The 11,935-nt window shown below is 42.3% G+C and overlaps 1 protein-coding gene across 2 annotated transcripts in view; it reads left to right on the top strand.

Moving 5' to 3' along the window:
- The first annotated feature begins 794 nt into the window (after window positions 1–794).
- The window catches only part of VCL (vinculin), a 116,788-nt gene continuing 105,647 nt past the window's right edge, over window positions 795–11,935 (top strand). The window contains exon 1 of one of the 2 annotated variants that reach the window (XM_059169844.1): window positions 795–1,212. In XM_059169844.1, the coding sequence (XP_059025827.1) occupies window positions 1,045–1,212 (168 nt within the window). In that variant the 5' untranslated portion in view covers window positions 795–1,044. The remainder of the gene's footprint in view (window positions 1,213–11,935) is intronic. The other variant, XM_059169845.1, reaches the window with a different exon arrangement.

Raw genomic sequence — 11,935 nt, 5'->3', positions numbered from 1 at the left:
GGTATCTATCCTAGAGAAATACACACGTGCCCAATACAGAGACAAGTACAATGATGCTCATGCAGAATTGTTTTTTAATACTGAAAAACAGGATTCAACCTAAATGTCCATTACTAGGAAATAAGTTCTATAAATTGTTTGATTTCGTTCACTGGAATACCATGCAGCTACTAAAAAAAGAGTGAAGTAGACCTGTATCAATGGTGAAAGATGACCGGGGGAATAATTAAGGGGAAAAATATCAAATTCCAGGAAATGTTTAATCCCACTTACTTAGAAGTATATATGTACAAGAAAACGAATAGGCAAAAGTCTAAAAGGCTACACACTAAACTGTTAACAGTGAGTATCTCTGAGGGAGTCGGTGGAACGTGTGTGTGAATGAATGGGACACTCCTGTTTCTCTATGCACTTCTATTATTTGAATGTTTTACCAAAAACATTTTCATGTATTACTGAGAAGAAATGGAAAGACTATTTTGAAGGCATTGTGCAAAGGGAAAAGTTGAGGAGGCGGGGCAGAGAGACCTACAGCTCCGTGGTCTCCCGAGACCCCAGCGCCGCCTGAGGTAAGGAGACCCCGCCCCGCTGAGGTGATTCTGCAGAGGGGCGGAGCTCTGCAGAGCCCAAGCGGGAGGTGGCTCCTGGGGGCGGGGCCACTGATTCCAGCCGCACGCTCCGCTCCCACCATGTCCTTATAAGGAGCGCCCCGCGTTAGGACTCCGGAATCCGGTTGCAATCCCTGCGGCGCAGCCCCAATCCCAGGCCCCTCCCTTGGGAATGGGGGCGGGGCGGTGTCTGGGCGGCGAGGTTGAGAGGGCGGAGCATCTCGAAGCAGGACCAATAGGAGTGGCGGCCCCGGTTTGAGCGGTGCTGCCATTGGGTGCGACGACGCGATGGGGGCGGGGCGCCCGCGGGGCTGGTTACGCCGAGGGAAGCCCGGACTCCGTAGTTGCTGCTCGCAGTCTGTCTTTCAGCGGGTTCCCGGCCCCGCCGTTCCCAATTTTCTGTAGCCCGCGGTTCGCCGCCCCGCTAGCCGCCGCGATGCCGGTGTTTCATACGCGCACGATCGAGAGCATCTTGGAGCCGGTGGCGCAGCAGATCTCGCACCTGGTGATCATGCACGAGGAAGGCGAGGTGGACGGTAAAGCCATCCCTGACCTCACCGCGCCCGTGGCCGCCGTGCAGGCGGCCGTCAGCAACCTTGTCCGGGTGAGCGCGCTGGGTCTGGGGTCGGGAGCGGGGTCAGGAGACATCCCAGTGGGTCCCCTTCGCCGGCTAGCTCCCTGTGGCTTTACGCGTGGGCTCTGGAGCCAGATGGTCATGGGTTCGAACGCCGATTCCCCCCACTCTGTGACCTTGAGCGAGCCCCAGAGCTTCTGTGGGCCTCAGTTTCTTCATCTCTAAAATGGGGGCAATCATAAAAATGCCTGCCTTGCGGGTTTGTTGTGAAGATTCAGCGAGGTGGGTATTTGTAAAGTGCTCAGCGCAGCCTGTGACCCATAGTAGGCGCTCGGTAAATGATAGTTGTTAGGGTGTCTGATGGCCCCTTTCACTCAGCAGGCTGTCGCCCCTCACGTTGACAGCCTTGCTCTCAGCTCCTTTTTAGGCCTCCCCAGTCTGGCCTATGAGCTGGCGCGCTCCCCTACGGATTCCCCGCCTTTCCTTCCAGGGATTCTTACTTGAGCCGCGCTGTTCACCTTTCTAGTACTTCTGCCCCTCACCCTGAAACCTGCCTCACCCGCCACGCTCCCCCCGTGCTCCCCAAGTCTGGCTCTTTTGTCCACTTGTCTTCCTGGCCACTCGTCCGTCTCCCGGGCTCCTCCTTCCTGCCTAGGCATTTCTACTTCGGCTCACACCTCTGGCACTCTCAAACACCGGCCAATTTCTTTATGCAGTACTTCATGACTACGAGTCCTCTTTCCTCTTTCGCTTCACCTGCCGCCTTTCATTTTATTCCCTCCCGTGGAGATTTCCACCTGGCTTTACCTGCTGTCAAACGGCTTCCGCCCCCTGGGGCCTTTCCAGCCTCGGGGGCCCTCCTGCTCGGCCCCTCCTCCGGGCAGGAAGCAAGATGGAGTGCTGGGAGAGGCCTGTGGAATCTGGGATCTGCGGCCCCTGCCGGAGAGAAGGACGGGGCGTCTCCTCCCCGACCCGCAACTTTCGTGGGTGTCTGAGTGGCCCTTGCAGACCCCTGTAGCCCAGAGCTGTGACTCATAACTTAGGTGGTGCCTAGGGGAGGCGGAGCTCACTCCTGAAATGGGGAAAGAGGTGCTGTGACCAGTCTTTTAACACTTCCCTGACGAATATCACACTCTCTTTCCCACCCTGGGTGGGTGACTCAGACCGCTGCTGCCTGTGAGGGACAACTTTGGAAAAAGTTCATGCTGCTCCCCCACCGAGCTGTGTAAATAGTTCGTGTCAGGGTAGTTGGCAGGTTGGGAGGCAACTGTGGGTCTGGGTGGGGCTTGGGTTACTTATCTGATTAGAGCCCTGACTGCACCAGGAGCACTGTAGCTGCTGAAAGTCTTTAGTCTTTGGGTCCCTTCTCAGGCATTTGGAGAGACTGATCATTGGGAAGATGGGGGGGAACTCTATTGACCAAATTCTTATTCTTTCTATGTAGATTTAGAAAGAATCTATTCAGTAAGAATACTGTCTTCATTCAGAACATCTAGTTCTACATTGTTCTTGTTCTTTTTATATCTAATTTTAATCTAAGACTCCAGAGTACATTCTTATGTAGTGTTGTCTAACATGGCTGCATTCCAGGCCTCCATTTTTCAACAAATAGGAAACAATGTAAAGAGACAGGGTAATAGTGTCCCTCCATGGAGTACTTCAGGAAATGAAATCTTAAAACCACATGTTGCACTTGGAACAGAGCTAGTTTAGTCTAGAGGTTGATATCTGGTTAGGCTATTTAGAGAAAAGTTATTTATGAGCTTCATTGCATGAATTAATAAGAATTGAATGCTGCGTAGGGAGCATTGTAATAAATCAGCGATTCTCAGGTTGGGCTGTGCATCAGAATCACCTGTGGGGCTTTTTAGTAATAAAGATGTCCAACTCCCATCTCAGACTTAACTGTGGAGTTCTTCATGGGGTAGTCTCAAGGCCTTTTGTATTTTTTAGAAGCTCCATAGGTGGTTGTGATACATGCTTTGTTAGGAAACACTGCGAAGACATTGTGAGACAAATACTAAAGAAATAAGGCCAGTCAGGAGCTGAAAAAAAAAATTACGTACAGTTATATCCCAGTACATACAAGAAAAGGGACTTGGGATTGCTGGTAGATCTGAATTAGCAGAGAGAAAGTTGGGAGGATTGTGCTGTTAGTCAATAATGAACAAAGGTACTGGTAAGTCATTTCCAGGTTACAACAAGTATATTGTCTGGACTAGCTCAGGAAGTAAGTTGGAGAGAAATTAGAGACGAAGTCAGTGTATGACATATGGGCACTTTAACAGAAGGCCTTATCCAATAAGATGAACAAAGACAGTGGGAGGGGAGAGGGGATGAGAATAGTGTTACAGGGTTTCAGGGAGACTGCATAGGTTGTGTTCTCTGGAGGCTGGACGACCTGCCCACTGCTTGAAATTCTCAGTGCCAGTTGTGGCCCTTATATATGTTACTGAATATTGTGATATTCAGGTTGTGTCTGGAGAACAGGCCTCATTTGATATTTCTTTATGTGCTCCCCGGTTCCTCCCCTCAACACTGCACACATTAAGTATTGCTGAAGGAAAGAGGGAACTGTGGGAGGCAAGATAAATTAGGAGACCTTTTAGACTGGTTGGTCATGAATATAATGAGGCCCTGGGCTTTGGATGTGGCAGGGAAAATGGAGAAGGAATTAATTAGAAATATAGTAGAGGAAGAGTTAATAGAACTTGATGATATAACTCTCAGGTTTTGGGGTGCCTGGGTGGCTCAGTGGGTTAAAACCTCTGCCTTCAGCTCGGGTCATGATCCCATGGTCCTGGGACTGAGCCTCACATAGCTCTGCTTAGCAGGGAGCCTGCTTCCTCCTCTCTCTCTCTCTGCCTACTTATGATCTCTGTCTGTCAAATAAATAAATAAAATCTTAAAAAAAAAAAAGAACTCTCAGGTTTTTCTAGGAAAAAACATGGTGTTATTATAAAATAAGGAAACTGATTTTTGAACGAATATTATGGAACTTACATAATTCAGGTTTCTTTCAGTTACCTTGGGAGGTTATATTTTTGTTCCAGCGCTTCTGTTTGAGAATTTCTCTCAGATTATTTACATACCTATGTCAAATTAGTCAAGAAAATTTCATCTGCAGTGGACTTTCCATTAGCCCTATTATTTTATGTGCCGTTCTTGTGTCTAAATGAGCTTTGGATTTTTCCAGAATTAAAGTTTACCAGATGAAGACGAAATTGTCAATTGTTAAGCATCATCCTTCCTTTACCAAATAGGTATTTATTGAGACCCCCTTTTAATGTCAAAGCAGTGTAGGATTCTGGGCAAAGTAAGTACAATACTGGACTGCAAGGACTAAGCGACTGTAAGGAAGTGAAGTACCCTGGAAGTTCAGAGGAAGGTAAGATTACTTTTGAGGGGAGAATCCAGAAGGCTATATGGAGGATGTAACATTTGAGACAGGTGGGATTTGATTTAAAGACGAGGTAAGAAAGGCATTATAAGCAGAAAGAACTACCCAGACAAAGGCGTAGAATTATTGAGCATCTGAGGACCACGTTTTGACTTAAGGCATTAAGGGGCAAAACTCATTTGGATTTACAACTTCATGTGTATTTGCTAAACAATTAGTCTGGTCACTTAACGCGCACACCTCATCACAACGGAGTCATCACTTTGACTGCACACTTAGGGAGGATTAGGATGGGAAATTATTCACATGTCCTTTTTTCAACTCAGGACTCAATCCTGAACAAGACCATTTTTTAAAAAACAGTTTTTTTGAGATATAATTCACATACCATACAATTCCCCCATTTAAAGTAGATAATTAGGTGGGTTTTTTTTTGTTTTGTTTTTTAAATATATTGACAGAGTTGTGCCACCATCACTACAATCTAATTTTAGGAAGTTTGTGTCCCCTCACAGAGAATCCTCATACCCAAGTCACTCAGTCTCTCCCATCCCCCACCTTCCTAGTCCTAGGCAATCCCCAGTCTACTGTCTGTCTTTGTGGATTTGCCTATTCTGGACATTTTATGTTAATGCAATCATAAAACGTGGTCTTTCATGTCTGACTTCTTTCACTTTGCATGTTTTCAAGGTTCATCCAGGGGGTCATATAGTATGTATCAGAACTTCATTCCTTTTTGTTGCTGAATAATTTTCCATTATATGGAATAAGGCCATTTTAAATACAGAGAGTGATTCTAATGTAATAATAAAACAAGGAAGGGGAGCTAAGAGAAAGAAGGAAAAACAGAGGAAGGGTAAGAAGTTCCAAGGGTGAGATTCTGTGAGCAGTGTGAAAAAGTCAGAAGTCTTAGACTGCCTGTCTTGTAGCATGGTATATAAATTTTTCTTTTTTTTCTATTGAAGTGACCCATGGCCATCTGTCAGTATTTGTGACCCCATAGTTGTGGTAGTTTTATTAATGGGGCTTCAGACCCTTTGCCTTCTCCATTGCATCTGAGGGCATGTGTTGTAACTTCTCCTTGGGCTCATGAAATATTTATTTTGGGAGTTTTTGTGGCCTTGGCTTTTATGAGCCTCACCCATATATCATACCCTCTTGAGACCAGCTCTGGTACAAATAGCAGCATTGTCTTTAACCTAACCTGATAGATGGGGAAGACTGTTCTGCTCTTAAAAAGAGATCGGCAATTAATTTTGTCATTTGTAAATGATCGATATTAGCATCTGAAATTATTTTTGCTGTAATTTTTTTTTCTTGGTTGATGTTAGATATTTTTCAGTTAAAATAAATAACAACAGGACACCTGGCTGGGCTTAGTTGGAAGAGCATATGACTCTTGATCTTAGGGTTGTAGAGTTTGAACCCCATGTTGCCCCTAGAGATTACTTGAGGGGGGAAATATATATATATATATATATATATATATATATATTTTTTTTTTTTTTTAATTCATTTGACAGAAAGAGAAAGATCACAAGTAGGCAGAGCAGCAGGCAGAGAGAGAAGGGGGGAAGCAGGCTCCCTGCTGAGCAGAGAGTCAGCCGTGGGGCTCAATCCCAGGACCCTGAGATCATGACCTGAGCCAAAGGCACAGGCTTAACCCACTGAGCCACTCAGGCACCCTGGAAAAAAGAAATCTTAATAAATAAATAAATAAATAAATAAATAAATAAAATAACAACAATGGTGATAGGCCTCTGGGTGATTTTTTTTCCTTTTTAATATTTTTCTGTATTTTTTAGTTTTTAAAATGAACATATTTCTACATTAAGGAAAAAAGTAATCAAGTGAATATAAAGAACATTTGTATAATCCTTTATAGTTAATAAAACACTTTCATCTACACTATCATAGTAATCCTTTAAGGTAGATATTGTGATGGTCCCAGTTTTACAGATGAGGATACTGTAGGTTAGGGAATTTAAGTAATCTGCCCTCAGTGGCGAAGCTAGTTAGTCGGAGAGCTTGAACCCAAACTCTGTTTCTCTTACTCTGTACCCTTTGCTTACTCTACTGCACTATTCTGTGTCCAATTAGAGCAAAGCTGTTAAATATCAGTGGAAGGTTTCCACCTAGAATTTGAAGCAACAAGAATGCTGTTAGTCATAGAGTTTCCATGTGACCTGGGCCTGGCAAAATTACCTGTTAAAAGCCTGGCTTTGGCAAGGCCTGCAATGAAGGGTCCATATATTAAAAGACTGGTGTGAAGGTAGGGATCTGTTTCACAGCAACATTCCATTTTGCAGCTTTTCTTTAGAAAAAAACACAAGAGTAGCTACAGATCAGCAAAGAAGTATTAATGCCTGCAAAACAGATAAAGGCTTTTTATAGTATATATGGCTGCTCAGCTCGAAAGCCTCTTAGAACTAATAGTATTTAAAGTACTTTTATAGGATTTCTGTATTTACATAGTATTTAAGGTAGGTTTGTGGATTCTTTGGGCAATCATGAAGTTTCATTTGAAAAATGAAAACCTTGAATCAAAAGAAATAAATGAATGACTCAGATTGTGAACTTTGTTCTAATAATACTTAACATTTACTCATGCGATTGAGAGAACAGAAGAGTTTTGAAGATAATAATGTTTCTACAACCATCTTTTTAATTTTAGTAGGGCCCCAATTTAAATATTCGTTTAGGGGCGCCTGGGTAGCACAGCTGGCTAAGCATCTGCCTTTGGTTTAGGCCATGATCCTGGGGTCCTAAAATCCAGCTCCACGTCCTTGTTGGGCTCCCTGCTCAGTGGGGAGTTGGCTTCTCCCTCTCCCTCTCCCGCTTGCCTGTGTGTGTGCGCTCTCTCTCTCAAATAAATAAAATCTTTAAAAAATATATTTGTTTATATATCTGCACAGTAGAAAGTTGGGCTTTTCCAAAGTTGTTTTATAAATAGCACTGGAATAACTCTAAGAGGACAGAATAAAAGTTAGAGTAAAAATCTTGTTGGTATTAAGCACAGTATCTTAAGTTGCATCCTTCTGTTACAGTCCAGGAATAAGGGCAGCATTAAAGCAACTACTTTTTTTTTTTTTTTTTTAAGATTTTATTTATTTATTTGACAGAGAGTCAGCAAGAGAGGGATCACAAGCAGGGGGAGTGGGAGAGGGAGAAGCAGGTTTCCCTACGGATCCGGAAGCCTGATGTGGGGCTTGATCCTGGGATCAAGGACCCTGGGATCATGACCTGAGCTGAAGGCAGACACTTAATGACTGAGCCACCCAGGTGCCTCTAAAACAACTACTTTTATGAGGATGGGAACTATTTGGATTTTATATATTTCTTGTATATTTGTTAAAAAAGGAGTTTGATCATTTCAGATACTTATTTAATTACTGGTCATTTATATACATATAAAATGCTTACGCTTTATATGTATCACAACTAAGAGGGTTTTGTTATGCCTTTTTTTTTTTTTTTTTTTTTTTAATGCAGCTCAGCATAGCTGGTATACATGGTCTGGTAATATTTACCATACTTGGTCAGGGTTTGTTTTCTCTGCTACATTGTAGGTTCCTCAGTGTCAGGGACCACATCTTTTGTGTTCATTACTTAATTTCCAGTGGCTGGCTGTGACCATAGCTGTACCTTATGATTTTTTTTTAAGTAAGTGAACATATATATAGTTTCTATTTTTTATGTGAAGAATACTGTAATAGAAATTTTGTGCAATGAATACTTTTCTTCTCCAGCTTTTAAACATCTGATACAGCTGAATTTGAACACTCTAATAGAATTTATTATGGGCTGTGTCTGAAACAAATATATATACTAAGAGGAAAGCATAAATGGCTAACTGCCCATTGGTTGAGATAACAAAAGTGTTCAGGCTATTTTGGGTTGTGGTTCTCTGTTTCAGAGTGCTTTCAACTATGCAGGCCACCTTCGAAATTCATAAATGAGAATATGTTGCTATCTGAAAGAGACATTGAGATCTTGCATTCTTTTAACATTGGAAGTTACTTTTTAAAATTTAACAATTTAGACCAGGTATTGATACATTATTTGGAGTCCTGCTGGTTACAGTGTGGTAGCATACTGTGAGTCCTGAATTCCTCATTAAAAGATCCTCACTTCCTTGAACTATATGGCAGGAGACAAAGATTATCATAAAGCTGAACTGTCTATTTTTTGCTTTTTGACTGATCTGGCCCAGCCTTTTCATTGAACCTTATGTCATGGTCATGACAGTGGGGTACATTTTTACCTAATAACCCAGCATTAGAGCAGTATCAAAAGAGGTCTTAATCCTTAATCAGCAAATGTTAGTGATCAGCTGGTATCACAGCAGGATTTCTTTCTAGAATAATCCTATATGCTCAGTATTCTTGCCGAGGAAGGGTCATTCAGTTACTTCATGTTGTTTTGGGGCAGGTCTGCCCTTAAACCTTCCCATATAGACAGGTCTAGAAGGAGAAAATATAAATTTCAGCCTTAACTTTGTAAGCTTCAGCAGCCTTCAGTTCTGTATATCTAGTATAAATACATCAAAGGGAGGTTTAAAGAGTAAAGTTTGACTATGTAATAAGACTCTGAAACACCCAGAGAAGGAAGTGAATGTATTGGAGGATGAGAGGTACTCCCTTAAAAAAAAAAAAAAAAAAGAAAATCTTTTTTAAAAAAAACAGTCTTCTGCTCCATAACCATTCTCAATGAAAACTAAATAAGTACTAAAATGGCTGTAAAAGACAGAGAAGCAAACACTTTGATCATTCAAAACTTACGTTATCTGAAAAAAACAAACAAACAAAAACTTATGTTATCTGAACTTAATCCTGTTTTTTCTTAAAGATTATTTATTTATTTGAGAGAGAGTTGGGGTAGGGGCAGAGGGAGACAGAGAGAGAATCCTCAAGCTGACTCTCTGCTGAGTGAAGAGCCCTGTTTGGGGCTCAATCCCATGGCCCTGAGATCATGACCTGAGCTGAAACCAAGAGCTGCCCATTTAACTGACTGAGCCACCCAGAGCCCTCTCCCCCCATTCAGTTTTTCTTAGTAATTTACAAAAAGATTTATTAGGGAAGGAGGTTGAGATTAATATGTGGGTACCAGGGTGGTGCCTGGGTGGTTTAGTTGTTAGGCATCTGCCTTTGGCTCAGGTCACGATCCCAGGGTCCTGGGATGGAGCCCAGCATCAGGCTCCCTGCTCAACAGGAAGCCTGCTTCTCTTTCTCCCACTCCCCCTGCTCGTGTTCCCTCTCTCGCTGTCTTTCTCTCTCTGTCAAATAAATAAAATAAAATCTTTAAAAAAAAATGTAGGTACTGATTTTTTTCACTGTATTTTATCATAATTGAAGTATTATATCCTTCATATAGTAATATAAATAATATTGAACTGTATACTGTTATCATGCTGAGCCTTCATATAGTCTTCTAAAAGGAACGACATTTTTCTTATTACAAAAGTATTGCATTTTCTTTGTTGAAATTTAGAAAATCTGTCTCCTCTCAGTTTTCTCAGCCTTTTCAGTCTGTTTGAACTTGACTTGTCTTACTCTCTCATTTCCTTTTCTCTCTACTCCCAACCAATTTGTGTTTCCCTGGATATAAATACAAACGAAACTATATATAGATGCACCACTTCTTATCCTTTTTCACTATTTAAAAAAACCCCAAACCCTTTAATTTACTTTCCCATTTAAGAATTTACAAAGAGGGGCGCCTGGGTGGCTCAGTGGGTTGAGCCTCTGCCTTCGTCTCAGCTCATGGTCTCGGGGTCCTGGGATCAAGCCCCGCATTGGGCTTTCTGCTCAGTGGAGAGTCTGCTTCCCTCTCTCTCTCTCTCTCTCTCTTTGCCTGCCTCTCTGCCTACTTGTGATCTCTCTCTGTCAAGTAAATAAATAAAATCTTAAAAAAAAAATTTACAGGGGCACCTGGGTGGCTCAGTGGGTTAAAACCTCTGCCTTCAGCTCAGGTCATGATCCCAGGGTACTGGGATCAAGCCCCGCATCGGGCTCTCTGCTCGGCGTGGAGTCTGCTTCCCTTCCTCTCTCTCTGCCTGCCTTTCTGCCTACGTGTGATCTCTGTCTGTCAAATAAATAAATAAAAATCTTAAAAAAAAATTTACCAAGAAAAGTGAGTCTGATACAATATCCCAAGACTTTGTCCTGTGCCATTTAAGGAGTCATGATGTACTTAGCTAACTGGTTGTTTCAGTAAATATGGAATGAGATGACTTCAAAATAATAGGCTTAGTCATAACCTAATCTAGGTTAGATTAGAATTTCTAATCTGGACATGCTTGTTAAAGATATGGGGGCTTTAGTATGATTAAGTTTATTTAGGCATGTGCATTATGTGCAGACAGAGAGAGAATATGACAGAGTAATAAATGAAAGGGGACTTGGATAATTATACTCAGGAAGTTGGGGATTTGTTGCCTTCTTCCCAGTTCCTTGTAGATTTTGTGTCCTCGTATGCTGGATCATTAGTCTTTGATGATTGATTTGTGACTTTTCTTTCCACTTACCCCCACTCCCTCAGGGTATCTCCATTTTAGACTGTTGGTTTCTGGAGGGCAAGGACTGGGCTATATTCTTGATATTTCCAGTGCTGTTCTTATCGTAGTCCCTTGCTCATGGTATTCCTTCCGTAGGTGTGTTGTGCTTTGATACTTGCTATCCCAACTAGTCATTCTGATGAGGATAGCTCACTATCTCTTGCCTCCTTTGGAAGGCATGGTGATTCTCTTTTCCTGCCCTCCAGTGTTGTTATATACGAGAAGCAAAGATTCGTAAATGATGTTATATTGTGTGGTTACATATTTGGACTTTTAAAGATTATTTATTTATTTGACAGACAGAGATCACAAGTAGGCAGAAAGGCAGGCGGGGGTGGGGTGGGGTGGAGCAGGCTCCCTGCTGAGCAGAGAGCCCGATGTGGGGCTCAATTTGGGGCTCGATCCCAGGACCCTGGGATCATGACCTGAGCTGAAGGCAGAGGCTTTAACCCACTGAGCCATCCCGGTGCCCCTATTTGGACTTTTAGAGTCCAAAAAATTTTATATCACTTCTGTTAGGAGTCAGCTCATTGGGTTGGTGTGATTGTGGGATGTATGTGTGTACAGAGGATGAGAGGTAGTGAATCTTAGAAGTAAAAATGTTATACAAATACTGTTAAGTTACAGAAAATAGAATCTTTGGCCCTTAGAGAATTTCCCACTGATAAGATTTCCAGTTGAATGACTTTTAAGAGGAAAGTGGCTGAATTTCATTGTAGTTGGCCACAATCCAAGTAAAAGTCATTCCTTCTTTTGAAATAAGTTTAACTTATTCCCATAAGTAAGCTTTCTGTGAA

This window comes from Mustela lutreola, chromosome 4 (assembly GCF_030435805.1).
Source record: "Mustela lutreola isolate mMusLut2 chromosome 4, mMusLut2.pri, whole genome shotgun sequence".
NCBI lineage: Eukaryota > Metazoa > Chordata > Mammalia > Carnivora > Mustelidae > Mustela > Mustela lutreola.
This window is presented reverse-complemented; position numbering and strand designations above follow the sequence as displayed.